Source organism: Talpa occidentalis, unplaced genomic scaffold (assembly GCF_014898055.3).
Source record: "Talpa occidentalis isolate TD23 unplaced genomic scaffold, MPIMG_talOcc4v2.1 talOcc4.15, whole genome shotgun sequence".
Lineage (NCBI taxonomy): Eukaryota > Metazoa > Chordata > Mammalia > Eulipotyphla > Talpidae > Talpa > Talpa occidentalis.
The window spans coordinates 28,159,941-28,180,487 of NW_023601543.1; the positions used below are offsets into that span (position 1 = coordinate 28,159,941).

Consider the following 20,547-nt stretch of genomic DNA (forward strand, 5'->3'; position numbering starts at 1 on the left):
CTTTGGGTTGGGGGGAAGCTCAAGCAGAGGGTGACTGTGTGGAGGCCCTCCTCCCTGGTGAGCGTGCCTCTGAGGAGGAACCATGGCCCAGGAGTCCTTCCCTCTGCAGTGGGGCTCAGCAGTGCCCTGGTTCCAGCCTAGTGTTTGCATCTTGCCTTTTCCTTGCACCGCCCTCCTCACTCTGTGCAGAGACCACCTCATCCCTCCTTTTGCGTGGCCACATGACTGAAGTTGAATTATTTGCAAAGTCACTAATATCCTTGAATGAAAAGTGCCGGGAGGCCAGGGCCTTGGAGAACAGGCCTGTAGATAGCTAAGCTAGTGCTCAAATGAAGCTTTCCCGGTCATGGACAAGAAGGGCTGTGGGAGAGTAGGCGTGGGAGAGCTCATGACAAGGACTTGCTGTGCCCGGGCCAGGTCCCAGGACATCTCTCCAGAACAGCTTGTTCAGCAGGGCTCTGTTTGGTGTCTCCTTGTGCTGGGACACAAGCCGAGCCTGCAGCCCAATATCTTGCCAAGTCATGTATGTCTTATTGGCGTTAACCCACACAAAATTTCTTCTTAATGTTTTTCTTTTTTAAGACTTTAGCGCACCTACTTTTGTTCACATTGTAGCACAAGCTCTCAGACCCTCTCTCAAAGAAACCAAGAATCCAGAGGCTCTTCCTATTTCCAAAAGAAGGAGAACAAGGCCCCCTTGTCTTTACAATTGTGGGCAAAATAGGTGGAGGACATGAAACTGTTTTTGGACATTCTCTCCTTACCCCTTTACAGCCGTTTTGCTTTCTCCTCTGTGTCATTATTCCATTCAATCCAACAAGTAGGTATTAGAGCATCTTGTAGTAACATGCTTGGAGGAGAGCAAAGTGAGTCTCATATAGACCAGCAGCTTGCAAACTTTCATACATAACCCGCCGTAGTGCTTGAAGAGTTTGGGGCCACGTGCACTGCTGCCATTGCTTCCATGGTCTGGTCCAGGGAAGCTGTAGGGAGCATTTGACTTCAGAAGTCAGTTGACATATTCCACCAGGTGGCAGCATGCCTTGATTTCCAATTTGAGATGTAGAACTAGGATTTCAAATAGGTTTGCATTCAATTTGATCCAGGGGCCATTCAAGCAGAAATCCTATTCACATGAGGTCTGGCTACTTGACACACAACCATAGAAGTAAAAAAAAGAATGGGCAGGTAGGAACCAAGGCTGCTTTGAATAGGACCCTTCACATGCACACTCTCCTCCCAATAAAAAGGACAACAAAACATCCCACATTTAAAAAAATTTGAAACTTGGGCCAAAAAAGATCAGGGCTATTCAGCCAGCTCTCAGGACCCATGGGCATGAACTGAATGTGCAGGAGAAAGAACAAACTATAAATGGCATTGGGGCAGTGCATTCACATGAGCTGAGCCAGGTCACATCAAGAGGACAGCAGGAGAGGTGCCACAACATTTAGCGTCTTTCACAGGCTTACATTTGGAAAAGCTTCACTGCCTCCTTTACTCTCACAATAGACCTAAGGTTGTTTGCCAAAATCTATGCTCCAGAAGGTCCAATTTTAAACTACAACAACAAATCAGCCTCAATTAAGTTTGCAATGAAAGACTTTTATCCACTTTGGTAGTAACGAGCTCAGAATATGCTTGTCTTGGACTCAGAGGGAAGGAAGCTCTTTCTAACTCACTCTACTTTGGGGATTTCTGCTTGTCCCCAGAGAATCCTCAAGTCACATCCATGGCTGCAAACCCTGTGAGCAGACCATGAGGGGTTAGGGACCATGTCAAAGCCATGTCAAAGATAGACTGTCTGTGGGGCCTGCTGGCGTCTATGCATAGATAGAAATACTTGAAGAGGATGTTGCAGTCACCTTGTCTCAAAGAGCAAAAACTTCCCTCTAGTATCAACCTCCAAGAATTAATGCAATTCTCTTTTTGCAGGTCAAAGTATTAAGCTCCAAAGGGTGGAAGGCAGCCTATTTTCATGGAAAGGGCCCTGGAATAGGAGGCTAAAGACCTGGTTCTCTTGTTAAATCCATAACCCATGCAAGATGCTTAGTCCTTCTGAGTGGCTCCCCCTTGTGAACTCAATGAAGTTAGACATTTAATCATTTTTATGTTGTTATTTCATGGGGCCATAAATACATGACCTAGTGTTTTGGAGAGAAGACATTATTTCTAGAACCAAAAGGAAACCTTGACTGAATAGTCCAAATGATGCTCAGGCCCTCTGTGTTTCTCAGGCAGGACAAGACAATCAGCATGGTGAGCCTGACCAATGGGACAGTAGAGTTGGTTCAAAACTACCTCCTTGTTTTGGATGGAGCCAGGAGACCTATGAGGAAATGAATGTTCTAACTTGTATTGTTATTGTTGTTGTTGTTGTTGTTGTTTTTTCCCCTTTAGGGATTTGGAACTACTGAAGAAAAGGGAGAAAAGGGAATCCCTGGTTTGCCAGGACCTAGGGTATGAACCAAGAATGTTGCTTACCTGGGTCTATCAAGTTACCTGGTCCACTTTCTTTCCTGCTTGCATATTTATGTTATGTGACTTGGCAGTCTTCCTAAATCTTTCTTGTTTCTGTTCCTCACCCTCTGTTAGAGGAAGACCTAAGACCCTCCTCACAACTTGGCACCATTCCCTTGCCTAAGTGACTCCCTTGAATAATGATGATGTAACCCTTATGCCAGGTGGTTCCAAATCTATTTACACTCCTTGTCCTCATGTATAATTATCTTCTGGGCTAAAGAATGATGCAAGTCTCATCATGTGTTCATTCCATTCTATTCCAAGGAAGTGTGGACAAGGGTGTGGTGGGGTGGGGTGTGGGGTAGGGGAGTACAGGAGGGTGGGGTACAATCTTTATGTGACAGAAAGGAGCCTGGGAAGTTCTATACCATAATGAGAGATGTGTGGAGTCAACATTTCCAGTAATAATCTTACCTCAAGTGGGAAAATAACTGTAACCTCTCTGATTCCTAGCTTCAGCCACTTAGGCCCAGGGTGTAAGCAATTGGCCAGCCTTAGCCTTAAAGAAGTAACATTTCAGAGAATTGTGGTTTTAGCTTGGTCATGAAGCTTGTTAAGAGCCTTTTGAGTATTCATCAATATTCATCCATTACCCTGCCACTTCTTTTTCTACTTTTCCCTACTCCCTTATCCTGAAAATGCATAATCACCAACAAAGAATGCATTTGGAGTGAGAAACAAGAGTCCCTCCCACAATCTATTTAAAAATCTCATGACTTGAACTAATGCAGACTAAGTATAATACCACCCAGCCCTTCTACCAAATTCCTGCTAGTTCTTAAAATGTTTCCATTTATTTAGCTCTTTAAAAATGCTGTGTGGCTATTCAGACTGATGGATTAGTGCTTAGAAGGAAGTCATTAAGCCAAGTCTAGGAACATTCTCTTACCTGATTTTAGAAGCTGCTAAATCCTGAACTCAGTTGGATAGCTTTGTTATGAAAGTCAGTGGCTTTATCTAGTGTGGGCTATTAATCTTTCCAAGGTGCCTCTATTCTCTTCACAGGGTCCCATGGGTTTCGAAGGAGTCCAAGGCCCTCCAGGAAGTCAGGTATTTTGGTTAAATCATTAACATTTTGAGGTATAAAATGCTAATCAAAGGTCCCCTTGCTTTACTTTTCACAAGGCCATCAAGACAAAAGGAGACACTGCTTACTGTGCAAGTTGTCTTCCTCTCTTTGATTGGTATCATCTCAGCACTCTGTTTTCACCCAAAATGTGTATTCAGTGCTAAATACCCGGAATAATTACCGCTTCCAGAGTTGGGTAGAATCTATACAAACCCTAGAATGCCAACTGAGATCCTTGTGCCATGTCCCTTGGTCTAATCCAAAAACCCTAATCCAGCCCATGTTTCTGTCACAGGGCAAGAAGGGGTCCTCAGGTTTTCCCGGGCTGAATGGATTCCCAGGAATAAAGGTAATAATGTCAGGCAAGTGAAATTCCAGAACTAGGGAGGTAGAAGTGTAAATAAAGAATTACCATGAATTCTGTTTAGTCCATTTGGGCTGCTATAACAAAATGTCCCAGTTTGGGTGGCTTGTAAACAATAGAAAGTTATTATTTATAGTCTGGAGCCTGGAAACCCCTGGGCAGGGTGCCAGCATGGTTGGGTTCTGGTAAGGGCCCTCTTCTGGCTCCCAGACTGCCTTCGTCTTCTGTGTCTTTATGTGATGAAGGGGACAAGCTAGCACTCATGGGGCTCTTTTATATAGGCACTAATCCCAGAGCCCTTGTGACCTAACCATCTTCCAAAGGCCTCACCACCTAATACCATCATCTTGGACATTAAGTTTTCAATATGAATTGGGAGAGGGCAGATACATGCAGACCATAGCAGATGCCTACATGTGAGATGAAATATTTTTGATATTTTGCCACTTTGGGTGATAAGGAATATTTCATTGCAGACATTATTTAGAATTGCTAGTTTTTTACGTTTAAATATATATTTTAAATTCTCTACTTATAATGCCTCCTCTTATGGCTTGCACCAAGGGTAGACAGCTTCCTCCATTCTACCCTGAATATGCCACTGTATCTGAATCCGGTACCTGAGCCCCTATTTTGAAAGAATTAGGACTCCTCTGACTTCCTCAGCCTGACGTCATCCACTAACAAAGGTAGTAATAGTAGCAGTCTCAGGCCTGCTGAGCATGGAAAAAAGTTGAAACTCTGCTCTCTGTCTTTAGTACCTTTTGGACACAGACTTGTTATCTAATGCTACTTAAGACATGTTTTACAGGCCCAGAATAGGATCGCAAAATAAAATTGGCATCCCTTGCTCTTGACAGGTTTGCAGTTAAATATCAGGCTTCTGGCCTGCCTTGTATTGCTGTCATCTTAAATTTATTGGACTTTGAAATTGAACTATGGATGAGTTGGCCCTAGAAACCAAGGGTTGGCTATACAAGGAGGAACCTTCATTCCCAGGGGATGCCTTTGAGGGCACATATATATTTGATCATGAGGTTATGAAAATATTTGTGTTTAATGTATTTGATATTTTCAGGGTGAAGAGGGTGATATTGGCCTGCCAGGCCCAGATATTTTCATCGATACGGAGGGAACTGTGATTGCAGGTAAAACTTTTCACTTATTTGAGTGGGGAAGAAAAGATCAGGAGTTAAATCCTATATCCCCGGTAACTGTTACAAAGATACTTTCTCAGCCACTAGATTTCTGCAAAATCTGAAGGTCCCCTAATGTGTCTTGAACTTGGGGCGTGAAACTACACCAATATCTTAGGAATAGAAGCCTCCCCACATTCCTTTGTATGGGTTCCATTAATACTAGGGTTTGGGTCGGCTTGGGCCTGGATTTGATTTTAAAAATGGTTTTCCTGGTCATGTTTAGGGAAGATATGATATCCTCTCAGCTGGGATGGCTTTAGCTTGACAGTTTCCTCAAAGTGAAAAAGTATCTTTGGTCAGGGTAGCAAGTGGTTAACAGTCCTCAACAGTATGAAACTTTGAAAATGTGTCTTTGCCATTCCTTTTTTCTAGTTATTATGTGTGCCCACCCTTCCTTCTGCCTTCTCCAAAGATCCAGATGGCCAGTGTATCTACTTTTTGCTTGACCAAAAGTTTCTACTATAGTGCCTCTGCCAGCTGGATCTCTGAATTTACCTTGCTTCTCATCCTTTCTGGCTCTTGCCCTGTCTGGTCAACTTACAGGAACATCGATGTTAACATTTGACAGTGGCTTCCTGCATTCCATTCCGAGAAAGCCTATGTGTATCTCATAACTAGTAGACTTCAACACCTTAACCAAATGGTAGACATTTGTGGGATTAGATTAATAGTAGTAGAACCTTCTTAGTGCTTACAAGATATCACCATGGAAGGCAAGCCCTGACCAGACCCGTTCTAAAACTAGCAGAGCCTTAGCACCAGTAAGCCATTATCATGTGAAGTCATTATCATCTGGGAGGCCTGTGAAAGCCAAGAAAGACATTTCTAACCTGAGGACAGCTCCTTGAAACTGCCCTTAGGCATTTTTGTGACATTTGTGGACCTCCTTTGGGTTTACTAATATATATATATTTTTTTTTTAACTTGTAATGCCAGGTTATCCTGGGGACCCCGGCATGCCAGGCCTCCCGGGCCTGAAAGGAGACAAAGGCAACCAGGGCCGTCGTGGCCCTTCTGGCAACCCTGGTTTACCAGCTTTCCCAGGTGAAACAAATGAACCCACTCTCTGCACAGATCAATGCTCTATCTACTCTGGTGCCCAGCACCCTCTCCTATACTTCTGGTCTAGGCCATACCTAGCCAAAGTCAAGGAAAAGGTAGACTATAATCAGTAACCTTCCCAGTGCCAGCCCAAGGCTTATATATATAGGGGTAGGCTCTGAGTGATCGGTTTTCCTTTAACCTCCAACATGTATCATCACTGCACAGATAATCCCAAACTGTCACTGAAGTTTGCAGTAACCAAGCAGGCCTGGGTAGGGCTGCTGGAGCCCTGTCTCTCTTCTATGGATGTGTCATCACATTAGATGCTTGCTAAAAGGGACTAACAAAAGTCTGGAGAAAAACTTGGACTCATAACTTCAATCTGAGCCTAACTTGGGCACCCAGGGTCCAAAGGATGACACCTTTGAACCACTCATTGGAGAGGCCACATCATTCTATAATAGCCAGCACATGATGTCCCAAATATAAAGCCTCAGATGTTACTTTTTTTTAAGATTTATTTTATTTATTTATGCATACAAGAACTGCGGTGTAAGCCAGAGGTGCAGGGTGGATGGGGTGAGAGGATTCACCAGAGACAGAGTGGGGAGCAGAACAAGCAGATCTACTGAAATACACTGCTGAGGAGAGCAGTGGGCAAGACAGGAGAGATCTGCTGTGCCATGTGGCTTAGCTCCCGGGTCAGGGATCGAACTCATGCTGCAGTAGCTGGTGGTAGCTTGATAGTGCTGAGACTTTAACTCCTGCACCACCAGGGAGATCCTCAGATGTTACTTTTAAAGGTACTGGTTTCTAAATTCCTTGGAGATGGTCCTCTGTAAGGATACCTGTGCTTTTAAAGCAGCCACTTGTAGGGAAGTACAGCTGCCCCCAGAACCAAGCTAGAAAAAACTCACAAAAAAGAAGGTTAGAGATCCAGAGTTTTCTCAGTTTTGCCACTAAGAAGCTCTGGGCTCTCGACCATGTTTCCTCACTTCCCCAAGAGGTTAGGCTAAATGACACCTAAGGACGCTTCTAACTGATGCAAAAGAATGGCAGATGTTTTCCCAAATTCTTCCCTTGGAGTTAGTTTCCAACCTATGCCAATGATTGGACTACCTCAGAAAAGTAGGATGATGTGATTGGCATTTTTGTGGGGGCCTATCCTTCCAGGTATCCCAGGTGCCCAAGGACCCCAGGGATTTCCAGGCCTGAAGGGGAACCAAGGAAACCCAGGACGCACTACAACTGGGCCAATCGGCCTCCCTGGCAAAACTGGTTTGCCAGGTCTACCAGGCCTACCAGGCCCACCAGGTCCACGCAGTAAGTTGTTCATTTCTCTCTTTGGTCTTGATATTCAGGTGTGATCCAGACTGCAGAACAGTCATGATTTTTGAGGGAGGGAACATCTCACAAGTAAAACAGCTATGTTGGCTACTGAAGCAGTCAGTTCATCAAGGAAAACACATGATAGGGCCACCCCCCTGATCAAACATTATAATGCCTTCCAACTTTTGCATTCATTTCACTCCATTCTTTTTTTGTTTTAATAACTAATTTTTTTTAAAGATTTATTTATTTATTTTTACAAACACTGGGTACAGTCAGAAGCGGGGGAGGGTGAGAGAATTCACAAGAGCCAGAGCAGACAGAAGGACCAAAGTACACTGCTGAGGGGAGCAGCGGGCGGCAGGAGAGGTCTGCGCGCCATGTGGGACCCTCCTCCAGAGGCCGGGGAGCAGCCGGGGATCGAACTGGCGCTGCAGAGGCTGCGGGCAGCTTCGCAACCCAGCGCTCAACCACTGCGCCACCAGGGAGGCCCTTTTCACTCCATTCTTTGTGCTTCTCAGTCCTTAAGCCTCTGGTCTTGCAGCTCCTGGTCCAAGGGCACCATTGGGGTGGACCTAGGACCTCAGAAATGTGAAGCCAAGCCTGGATCCTCACGATGGCTGCTAAGTGCCTCCATAGAGCTTATTCTTCTTAGATCTACCTGAGTATGGGACTCTAGACTCTAAGAGAAAGATTAGACATATTCCCAACATATTAATAACCTAAATCCCATGACCACTGCAGCTTGCACCATTTCCTCTTTTGTCACAGGAGACCTTTAGGCGGTAATCCTTGGGACTTGAGTTACTGAAGCTACCTTGTTCATTCCTGTATCCCCAGTGTCTAGCCCAGTGCCTGGATCATAGTAGATGCTCTGTAAGTGGTAATAGAATGGATTGAGCCAACAGAGGATGGACTTTCTGCAGACTTTGGGTCCCAGTCTTGGATTTTTTGTTAGTCTCTGATCTGGATAGTGAGCCTAGAGGCCATGCTCTGGTGACTGAGCTGCTATGCTGACTCAGAAGAATCACCAGGCCCAACATAAGAAAAGGTGGTGATATCTTTCATATATATATATATTTTTTTTTTTTCCCCTGAAGGTCCAACATTTGAGATGGGAACCCTCCAGAACACACAGCCAGGATTCCCTGGTCTCCGAGGAGAACGAGGTCCAAAAGGAACCCCAGGCTTCAAAGGAGTAAAAGGTGATTTTTTATGGGAATCCTTTGTTGCCCAAACTCCTTGGAGAAGACTTTCTAGGGAAAAGCAAACCAACAAACCAAACAGAAGCATTCTTGGATCTTGATTGGGGACTTGATTGTAGAATTAGAAGTGTTGTCTTTGGGGGTCTAAGACTGAGACTAGCAATTGAGGTCACACAGGGAAAAGTGGCTCCTCCCAGTTCGTAAGGCTAAGGCTAGAAGACGCTTATTACCTTCAGCCTGAAGGAAAGGGTTCTAAGCAAGTCAAGACCTGAAAAAGCCAACTGCCTCCAGAAAAACAACTCCAGCCCCCCATGATACTGAAGTGCTGATTGATAGCCTCAGCCTTTGGCTACATTGCTCTCTCCATCTTCTTGTGGCCTTTGGGCCATTCATCAGTTTCTTACTCTGAGAGGTATATATTAAAGCTCAAATAACTTAATTCATTAAGTTGTAGCCCAGGCCAGGGTTGAAGATGTGAATTTACTGAATGAAGGGGATTGGGCCTGGCCTGGAGATTTCAGGCACCTGAGATATGACCTCTTCTCTTAAGGAATTAGCAGCGTTCCTCAGCCTCAGAGAAGCCCTAACTTAACTCCTCTAATTTCTCATTGCCCTATCATAAAATGTTACCATTTAAATATAGCAGCTATATGTGAAGTTTTTGAAAGCTCCATCATTACTATTCAGATTCAAGGAAGACATTAAATTGCAAGTCTTAAAATGTTAATTTTGACCCTTCCCTGACACACTATAAAGCTAGAGTATTTCTTGACGCCATTCTCAATTGTAAAAGAGGGACAAATTCCATGCCTCCCTTTCTATATATTTTTTTAGATTTATTTATTTATACATACAAGAACTGGGATATAGGCCAGAGTTTTGGGGGGTGAGAGAACTCACCAGAGACAGAGAGGGGAGCAGTTCAGGCAGACGGACCAAGGACCCTGCTAAGGGGAGCGGCGGGTGAGTCAGGAGCGGCCTGCTGCGCCATGTGGGTCACCTCCCTGGCCGGAGATCGAACTTGTGCTGTAGTGGCTGCGGTGAGCTTCACAGGTTGCGTCTTAACCCCTTGCGCCACCAGGGAGGCCCCCCTTTCTATATTTTTATGGGGCCTGTAGATGCCTTACAAGTCTGCAGTAGAGATTCTCAAACTGCTTTGTACATGAGAATCACCTAGGGGAGATTATTAAAAACTAGATTTTTGGTGGGCCTCCCCGGTGGCACAGAGGGTTGAGTGCCATGCTGTGAAGCTGGCCACAGCCTCTGCAGCAGGGGTTCGATTCCTGGCCGGCAGAGAGAGGACCACATGGCGCAGCAGACCTCTCCTGTCACGCCCACTGCTCCCCTCAGTGGTGTCTTCGGTCCATCTGCCTGTTCTGCTCCCCGCTCTGTCTCTGGAGAGTTCTCTCACCCTCCCACGCCTTTGACCTGTGCCCCAGTTCTTGTATAAATAAATTAAAAAAATCTTTTAAAAATTAGATTTTTAATTTTTTAATTAGATTTTTTTTTAATTAGATGCCTCGTGAGCCTCTGATCAATTAGCCTGAGGGTGAGTCTCAGCAGGTCCCTTATAATCGAGCATCACAGGTAGCTCATGCCAGAGCCCCATGGATCACACTTGAGAAATGCTAACCTGGAGAACAGATTAATTATCCCCCAGGGATTATTAATTTTCTAAAAGTAAGGAGAAACTCTTTAGCATCTTAGGGAAACTCAGACTTACCTGTGTTGGCATAAATTCTCGTTTTTCAAGCTGTAAACATAGAAAGTCAGGCTAGTTGGAGGCCAAAATGCTAGAGATGCCTGGATAGCTTTTCAAAAGTGTTTTGCTGAATCCCTATTGTTCACTAATTTGGCATTTATCTCTGTGTACAGAAAAGAGGGGGGTAGGCATTTTGGTGAAGAGAGCTCTTGAGTGCTTGGGTTCCATACTCTTATTTGGTTAGTATAATTCAGTGGCTCTCAGCCCTGGCTGCATACTAGACTCACTGTTGGCTGGGCCCCACCTCAGACTAATGAAATCTAAGTCACTAGCTCAGATGTAATCTGAGGAAGAGGCAACATAGTTCATCTGAGTTTGTTCTCTGATCTCCTGATTTCCTCCAGGGAGTTGTTCAGTCACAAATTACCATTATCAGGTGTTGCTTCCTGTTAGGAAGATGATGTGCTTTAATGTTGTCTTCCCTCCACCTCCCACCCCCAGGTGACTCGGGTTTTTGTGCTTGTGATGGTGGTATCCCCAACACTGGACCACCTGGGAAGCCAGGCCTACCTGGGCCGCAAGGTCTCATAGGCCACCATGGCCTCAAAGGAACCAGAGGAGATCCAGGTTCTAGGGGAGAGCAGGGCCCATCGGGAGCTCCAGTAAGTATTGCCAAAATTTGACCATGAGTCCACAGCCTCTGCAGTGCTGGTTTGATCCCCGCTGGCCTCAGAGCATCCCACATGGCGAGCAGACCTCTCTTGTCTCGCCCGCTGCTCCCCTCAGCAGTGTATTTCGTCAGTCTGCCTGTTCTGTTTCCCGCTCTGTCTCTGGTGAATCCTCTCGCCCTCCCACGCATCTGGCCTGTAGCCCAGTTCTTGTATTAATAAAATAAAGCTTTAAAAAAAAAATGGCCCTGAGAGAGCAATGGGCGCCTTCAAGTGCCCTCACTCCTTACCAATCACTTTCCTCAAACACAAAAGGAAAATGAGGACAAAACAAAGTTTTAAGGTTTTGATCTTAGAAGTCAGACTAGATAGTCTCTAAGGTCCCTTTCTGTACTAACCTACCCACATCCCTCCCTTAATCTCTCCCTTCCTTCCACAAAAGTCTCTACATTTACCTAGCTCTGTGCTGGGCCCTGAAGATAAAATTGGAAGGGATTAGACAAGGCTACTATCCCCAAATATTTCAGAATCTAGAAAGGGTACAGAAAATATATCAGCAATTATTATTCAAGATGACAATATAATCAAGTGCCTAGAAGAGTGTCAGGACCTGTTGAGAGTTAAATGTCTGCTACCTCTCCTAATCATGTCCTTTGTGTCTCTTTGTCAGGGCTTATTTGGGCCTCAAGGTCCTACAGGACCCAAAGGAAAGAAGGGGGAACCAACTATTAGCACAGGATCTCGGATACCTGGAGAGCAGGGAGATCCTGGCCCCCAAGGACGTCCTGGTCAGGCAGGAGCCTCAGGCAAGGATGGAATACCAGGTCTACCAGGTCTTCCAGGTCTGCCAGTAAGTTGGTCCTTCCTGGGTGAATTAACTCTATAAATACACACACCAGACTTTGGGTGGGTGTTGGGACATTCTGATGGCCTCTGGACCATGAGAAAGAGAAGAACAGAGTCCAGAATATGTCTTCCTGCCTGTGTCACTGGTACTTTTCACTCTGTGCTTTTCCTTTTTGTAAAATAGGAATCTCTAATAATGGCTTATTGTCTCATTCGATTAATGCTAGCAACAATGACCATATCACAGAAATGCTTCAGTTCTCAGTAGATTTTTTCCTTTAGATAATCAAGCTACTTTCTGTGTCTTCAGAAATTGTTATCCTGCTCCCGTTTCCTGTTCCCTTCTTCTATTGATCTAGAACCTTTTGCATTATCAGATCACCCTAGGCTGACAAGGTTCATTCCCACAAGCTAAAGTCAGAGGAGTTGATTGAAAAATGAGAGAATTTCTAACAAAAAACCAAGCATTAGTCACATTGGTTATCTCTTTCTTGGGGACACAGTTTCTCCAGATAAGACTCTCCACTGGACTTTCATTCTTTCTTCTGTGTTGTCTAGGGTGATAGTGGACAAGGCTTCCCAGGTGAAAAAGGATTGCCAGGACTTCCTGGTGAAAAAGGCCATACTGGCCCAGTCGGCCCCCCAGGAATTGGGCTACCAGGATCTCCTGGACCACGCGGGCTTCCTGGAGATAAAGGAATAGATGGATTACCAGGGCAACAAGGCCTCCCTGGGCTTCCAGGTGAGTCAGGAAGTCAGCTGGCTTTAGACTTGGAAATTGATCGCTGGCAGAGTCTAGATATGGCACAGGTGCATGAAATGTATTGTAAGAAGACACTTGCCTGACTACAATTATTTTCAGTCCTCTTAAAGGATTTCACAAGGATCGTAACTGTATTGTGATATGCTTACACAGAACAACATACTTCTGAGCTTTACTTATTGAAGAACTTCCTAACAGAGCAGTCAGAAAACGTAACTGAACTTCCTTGAGAGGCTATAAGCTAATAATCCCTGAAAAATTTCAAGCAGAGGCTTGTTGACCATCTGTCGTGAATGCCAATGAAGTAATCAGTGGGAGACTGGACAAGGTGTCCTCCAAAATGTATGGTAAAGCCAGCAAGAAGCACTTTACCTTCATTCATGAAATCTCAGACTGGGAAGAGACTCTAATTGTATCTGTTCTAATCTCCACTTTATATCTTAATTCCCTGTCATTTGTATAGCTTCTTTTTATGCTTGAATTTCAGGAATTTTAGTGAATAACAGTTCTGTTTGTAGATTATGAAGATGCTATGCTAATAACTTGCTTTCCATACAGCCTGAACAGCCAGTTTTTCATCCCAACTTGTTTCCACTAGTGGTACCATACTTCTTATAGTCGTCTGCAGTTTAAAAACATGAAGCTTATCTCTTATTCTTCCTTTGCACTGCCCATTGTATTTTTCCCTTACTCTTCTTTGCTATTAAGCTATCATCTCAAACCTACCTTATCAAATACCTATGTGCTTGTTGGTTGGCTGGCTGAATGCACGGATTGGCTGGCTGGCTGGATGAATGGATGGATGGATGGATGGATGGATGGATGGATGGATGGATGGATGGATGGATGGATGGAAGAAACTTCCTAAATATTTTCCTATCTTCTACCTCCAGCCTTTCCACACTCACTTCTACTATGAACACTGCTACCAATGTAATACCTGTAAAATCAACTGACTCATTTAGTTCCTTCGTCCAAAGCAACTAACTTTGTCTACTGAATAGAAGATAATGTCCAAACCCCTCAGGCTAGAATGCAGAAGTCTCCAAACATGTCACAACCAACCTTTCTTAACTTATTTCCCACTCTTCATGATATAAAATAAATAAACCACAGTATTTTTACTGTTCCCAAACACAATCTGTTCATTTACAAGTCCAAGAATTTGTCCATGTTGTCTTTTCTGGAATTCCATTCTTCTTTTTTCTATATAGGAGCATCCTATCCACCTTTCAGGGTTCCCTGTAAGTCCTGCTTCTTCCATTAAGCCTCCCCTTGGTGTCTACAGCCTGTCATTGCCCCTTAAATTATATATTTTCTTCCACTTAATACTTCTGCATTTCCCAACTGCCTCATAAGCCTCTGGATACTAGGGAAGGTGAGTAATATCTTTTAGCATTTTTCAACCTACTTAGCACAGTACAGTGTCCCACAGAAGGCTAAAATATCCTCACAGAAGAAAGGGCCTCCCAATAATGAAGGAGTTGTTCATTACACTTACTTCTCCTCTTTCTACCTTGTCACCTTGGAGAATTACAAAGAAGACAGAATACCACATCTTATAAATTTTTACTTATTTCAAAATATTTGTATGAATTGGTGTAATGAGAATGGTAGCGCAGGTTAAAATTTAATGATTCAAGATTCTCTTTTTTTATTATTCATCCCATGCTATTTTATTATATAATGAGTCCTCCTTGGATATTTAAAATATAATTTGACTTACAGAAATTTGATTTACAGTCATTTTCTCCAGAAACATACCCATAAAGGTAAAGCTCGATTTTTATCTTTTAAATTTTTTTCCAAATTATTTTTACTTAGATATTTACATCTTTATGAATCAAGACTCTCAAAACCCATTAGTATTTTAATTTGGAAATTCCTATGAAGGCTTTGAGAATCTTATCAAATGAAATCATTCTGCCTTTTGGAAGTCTTGGTGTCAGCTATTGCTTCCAGCTCTATTCCCAGAGATCTTATTCATGGTCTCATGTGTAAGACCTTGGCCCCTCTGCCTACTGGGCCTTCATTTTAGCTCAACCCATTTTGCAGGCAACTAGGTCTCAAACTGAGTTACAAGAGCGTGGCACCTATAAAGCTATTCACCCCCCCCCCCAAATCACCTGGATATTATCAACATTCTCTTTGGAAACAGACAGAGTCAAACAAAGGAAGCCCACAGAGGACCATTTCTATCCCAAACTTCACTAGTCCCTGGACACAAAGTTCTTATGAATATAGTGATGTAGCGAGCTACAAACTGGGAGATGCCACATGCAAAACATGTTTCTGTGGTAGTACCAAGACTTTTACCCCCAAATTACTTCAACTGACAGCATTAGCTTTCTTTTTCTGTCTGTGGTGACCAAATACAACTCCTCAAACTTAGCTTTCTTTCACACAAGTTTAAAAACACATAAACTGTGAGCCCCAGCCATTTACACTATAGCCATTACTGCCGCCACAAAAAAATTAAGATGCTGTTCCTAAGTGTACTCACTCAAACCAGTGGTGGCCCAGGCTAGGACAGCTGCATTGCCCGGAAAGGGAATGTAGTCATCAGAAGCTTTTCAACCTAGTGGTGTGAATTATTACCAACCCTGGGCAAGCAGACAACTGACTGTTTCCAAAGAGGCTCTACTCCAGCTGCTCATAGTAATCAATCACCCTGGTTATTACTGAAATGGCTACTGTGTCATTGATCCTGTGTGGGTGCCAGCTCTCTCCACTCAATCCAGACAGGGAATTTGATTGGTGGGCAAATGCAGACAAGAGTTCCCTTGGGTCTCAAGAAGCTTCGATCCTGGTTTAATTTTCTTCTTTACTTGATTGGTCTAGGTGATTGCTGCTGCAGGGAGAAGGTTGGTAAAGGAGACTTAGACACAGAGGGAGATGAGACCTAGCTAGTTCTCAGTCACCAATGTTGGCCACCACCCCCTTCCTTTTAGTTCACTTTTATCTCAGACACTCACGATGGCTTGAGCACCACACTGGAGCCCCTGGATGGGGAGGGTTGACCCTAAGGCTGGGGTGCAAAGGCTAACACTGACACTGCTTCAGAGGCTTCTTGGCACTTATCTCCTGGCAGGGAGGGTATGGGGGCAAGTGGGTGTGCAGTCTCTAGAGGGACCAATTTCCTTTACTATGCAACTTGGTGGCTTGACTGGTTTCTACCTTAAGCACCTTCTTTTTCTGAACCTACCTGGTGCCATAACTTGCTTTGGGAGGTACCTAGAGGGGTCCATGTATGCTTGATATTTATTTATTGAACTCAGAGCAGATCAAGATGATAGTATCTTGATCACTGGAAGTAGTTTTTATTCTGAAGGTGGATTTTGGCATTTATGGGGGAAATTTTGAATAATCAGGTCATTCATCACATGTAGGAACACATGGATAGAATTGATTTCTGCTTTGTTGAGGAGAAGGTTCTGAATTCAGAAATATAGAGTAGAAAACAGGGGCATAAAGTAAAAGAACCAGATACCAGATGATTTTAAGTCCTTACCTGCTCACTATTTTGACCTTCTGCTTGCAATACGCAGGTGTGGTGTACAGGACCAGCCTGAGACCACAGAGGAGTATTTACTTAATTTCCTCTGGTTTCTACTATCTTTAATCATTTTTCTTGTTCTGGAGCCTTTCTAGAAGCCTATCTCTGGCCCCATCCTCTAAAAGTTTTGTTTTCATCTGGTTGTCACAGGTGAAAAGAATGTATTCAATTGATCTGATAAATTGAGGATGGATGGCTTTGTGTTTGGACCCAGCCCAGAGATATTTACATTTTATCCAGTTTGTTTTTTGAAGACACAATGCAATGGAACTGCAGTGTTTAACACATTGGAGCCAGTGGGGTTACTGAAACATTTGGGACAGGAGAGGACTCTACAGGGTCCCTGTCAAGATTCCATCAGTTTTTCAGCCTAGTCCAGGCCTAAGCCAAACACGGGATTGGCAGCCCCTTCCAGTGAATTAGCTCATCATAAGTGCTTGCCCATGAAGCACATTTCCATAGCAGGATAGAGATAAGTGTGGCCACTTATGGAGGATGTAAGCCTATGGAAACATAACTATAGCAGTCGGGGGCCTAGAAGGCAGAAAGTTTCTACTCAGGCTACAAAGTAGTGTCACTAACCTGACTGAGGTAGAAACAAGGGATTGGCCTGTAGGAGCTCTTCAGACACTCCGCCAGAAGTATGATAATAAAAATGAGCACATACTGAGGTGCCAGATTGTTGGCATTACTTGATATCATCTTTCCATTTTATATATGAGGCTCAGAGAGGTTAAGTCTCTTGCCCACACATCTAGTTAGTAGTGAAACTAGGATATAAGCACAGGTGTGTCTGGCTACAGAGCCCAATCCCTTAACCAATGCATTTTACCATCCAATTCCCGATTTTGATTTAGCAATACAACAAGGGGGCTAAAAAGGTCATCAAGCCTTCATATTCTGGTAGAAGTGGTATTGGAGGAGGAATATTCCTCAGCTGAGTAAGCAGTCCGAATCAAAGGTTGTAGACATATCTTTAAGAAATTCCATTTGTGATTTATTTCAAGTACAGGCAAAAGCTACAGCATTTTATTAGAACTGTTGACTCCATGGCTGAAAGCAGACCTTAGGGATTGTGTAATGAATAGGCAAGACTAATTTTAATTAGCATAGCAATTGTTTGTAAATAGCACTTGAGGGAGCCTTCAAACAATTTGTTCATGAGTACTTTTATTAAACCTCCCCTCTGTGATCTTATAGACACTTTTTTATTTGCATTATGAATGAGCAAGGAATAATTTGCTGGAGTAAGCCTTATACGTGCCAATTCCGATGTCATGAATCTTGAAATTGACTAGCCCTACTCCCTGACTAGCAGAGATGACAGTTTCAAATGAGAATCTGAGGGAAGGGTCACCCTGTGTCTGTCATGACCAAGAGAGTGGCTTTCAGTGTCTTTCTGGTACAGACAAATGGGTACATCTGACCAAGGAAAATCAGTGAGTTTCTGTAGATCCCAATGAGGTGTGTCAAAATAACCTAATGGTTTGGGAAAAGTCTCATTCCAAGAACAGAGCAGACATGTAACCTGAGTGGTCTTGGGTTCAAACCCTCCTCCACTCTAGTTTTGTAGATATAATGGACCCTTAGGACTAACCTCAAGCACCCATCCTAGGGAGAGGCTTCATCTGAGAATAGGAGGAGTAGGTAATTGTTTGCTGCTCTACCTGCACAGGTGACCTCACTGCATAGGTTACTGCCTGCCCATGGGCACGCATGGTTTGGAAAGTGGCATCTTGTCACTGTACACTAGTGGCATTCTTATCCCTGAGCAATGGTAGTAATTCCCAAGAACATCTGATGCTAGGATTCTTCTACATGGGTCCCAGCCATTCAGCAGGGAAAAAAATTTGGTTGGGATGGAATGGGGGTAAAGGGTCTTGCTAGGAAGAAATCTTTTCTGATTCAGTGGGTTCACCAGATGCTTCCATGTTGCCATTTACAGGTATCACCTTACCTTGTATTATTCCTGGAGCCTATGGTCCATCAGGATTGCCAGGAGCTCCCGGATTCCCAGGTATGGAGACCAGAGAAAGGCAGAGTATACTTGTAAGTGCCATGGGCCACAGGAAGCCAGGCATAGCCCAGGAGCACTTGTGGACACTCCTCCTGAGAGGTCAGCCTTAGGGACTGAGAAAATAGAATAGCTGCTAGAGAGGGCAGTGTGCAGAGGTGAGATTGAGAGAGGCAAGAGACAGGGATTCTTGATTGATCCTCACAAATCATACCTCGCCACACTGACTTTCCTTCCCCCCTCACTGCTCATTTTTGGGTTTTCAGGTCCTAAAGGGGCCCGTGGCCTCCCCGGGACTCTGGGCCAGCGTGGATTGCAGGGAGATAAAGGAGAACCCGGAAATCCAGGATCGATTCACCTCCCCGAATTGCCAGGTAAGGAAAGGAGCTTCTCTGCACCTTCTTCTTTGCTGTGAGTGTGTATTTGGATTGTGATAGCCATTCACAATTATAGGAAGTTGTTTGTGCTCTGATGTGGGTGGGATGGTTTTAATTTCTTGCTCAGTCAAGACAGAGCTTAGAGCTGTAGAACAACAGTATATTCCAGCAATAAGGGCCATTGGAGATCAGCTGGGACAATCTCTTAATTTCAGATGAGGAAACTGAGGCTCAGAGGGAAAGTAACTGGCCTGAGATCACGTAATCACTAGTGACAGAGCTAGGACTATGCCAGGTTGTTTGAGTGCCAGTCCTGTGGTAGTTTCCTACATAAACTCCTTAAAGGTCAGAGAAATAGAGTCAGATGAGTCAAAGGAAAGTTGTCCATCTCTATCCCTTTGCTCACAACTTCTTGTGCCAACCTCGGCTTCATCACCTGGGAAATTGCAGGAAACCCACATTCTCAGCCACCTCCATCCAGGCCTACTGACCTGAAGCTCTGGAAGTGGGCCCAGCAATCTGGGTTTTGCCAAGCACTCCTGCTCCAGGTGACTCTGAGCCATACTCAGTTTAAGAGCGACCCTGCTCTACAGCCTGACTCATCTAGGCCAAGAGCTCTGGGGTTTATAGTGCCTCCATTCCCTCCACTACCCAGGAAGAGGGAGGCATGAGTCCGGAAGTTATACCACTTCAGAAGAGACTAAACTTTTGACAGGCAGCCCCAGGTGTAACCTGTTCTCTTCAGCCAGGGTTGGAGCCCGAGGAGCCATTTGCTGAGCTCTGCCCAAGTTCCGGCCTCTCTAAGCTAGACCCTTTTCCTGGTCACTTGGCATGGTCCCCACCTTTGGGCCAGGACTTCCAGGGCCAGGCGCTCATATCTTCAAGAGAAGTGACACATTAATATGTTATGTTTCCTAGTAGAAAAACCGTCTGAGAGATGTCTGCTCAAGACTAATCACTTCTAAACCTCCATGGCCTTTTGTTTTTGCCTCTTTACATTTAGGGTTTCCTGGACCGCGTGGGGACAAAGGTTTGCCTGGGTTTCCTGGGCTCCCTGGAAAAGACGGCTTGCCTGGTGAAGTTGGCAATCCAGGTTTACCAGGTTCCAAGGGAGCCCCTGGTGACATCTTGGGTGCTGAAAGTGGTGCTATGGGCAAGCAAGGCCTACAGGGATTGCCAGGGGACAGAGGACTTCCTGGAGACTCTGGCTTTCCAGGACCCAAGGGTGACTCTTTTTGTCCCACGTACTTAACAATCTACAGAAAGCCTGTCAGTAACCCATCTATTTGCATGAATACTTGCATGAATCTGGGGTGATGGAATTAATTAGGGGGTTAAAAGGAAATGTTGTTTTCCCTCTCTTTTAGGAACTTTTCCTCAAATCACTTAACTTCATTTTCCTTTCTCAGTAATTCTAGAAATAACCATACCCAATAGTCAGATTTCTTGCAAAGCCTATGGTTTACCATTGGCAAGACCAGCAAGATTGGAGCTGAGAAGACAGTGGCACATGGGATGAACTCCGGGTCAAGTTCTTTCACTAGACGTTGGTTTTGGGCCCCTTCCCCTGCTGTTGATCCCAGTTCTGATCGCCTGTCCCTTCCTTTCCTTAGGTCTGCTTGGGAAGTCGGGCTTACTGGGCCCCAAAGGTGAGCAGGGAAGCCCTGGAAAACCAGGCCAAGCAGGACTGCCAGGCTCCCCAGGGTCTAGTGGCCTGTTGGGCATCAAGGGCCAATCCGGTCTCCCAGGATTACCGGGCATTCCAGGCACTTCAGGTAGGTCCTTTGGAGGAGGAACCTTCCCAGCTTGACAGACTTAACCTAGCTGGGTCCTGGAGCCCCAAGGGGCAATAGCAGTGTGACCTGCTCAGAGCTTAGAAGGTGAGGAC

General features: G+C 44.6%; 1 protein-coding gene across 1 annotated transcript in view; it reads left to right on the forward strand.

Moving 5' to 3' along the window:
• The window catches only part of COL4A6 (collagen type IV alpha 6 chain), a 281,265-nt gene that overhangs the window by 238,110 nt on the left and 22,608 nt on the right, over positions 1-20,547 (forward strand). The window contains 14 exon segments of the mRNA XM_037512089.2: positions 2,401-2,460; positions 3,529-3,573; positions 3,888-3,941; positions 5,035-5,104; positions 6,092-6,199; positions 7,373-7,522; positions 8,629-8,733; positions 10,937-11,097; positions 11,774-11,953; positions 12,508-12,691; positions 18,214-18,285; positions 18,549-18,656; positions 19,663-19,884; positions 20,273-20,434. Of these exon segments, the coding sequence (XP_037367986.2) occupies positions 2,401-2,460; positions 3,529-3,573; positions 3,888-3,941; positions 5,035-5,104; positions 6,092-6,199; positions 7,373-7,522; positions 8,629-8,733; positions 10,937-11,097; positions 11,774-11,953; positions 12,508-12,691; positions 18,214-18,285; positions 18,549-18,656; positions 19,663-19,884; positions 20,273-20,434 (1,681 nt within the window).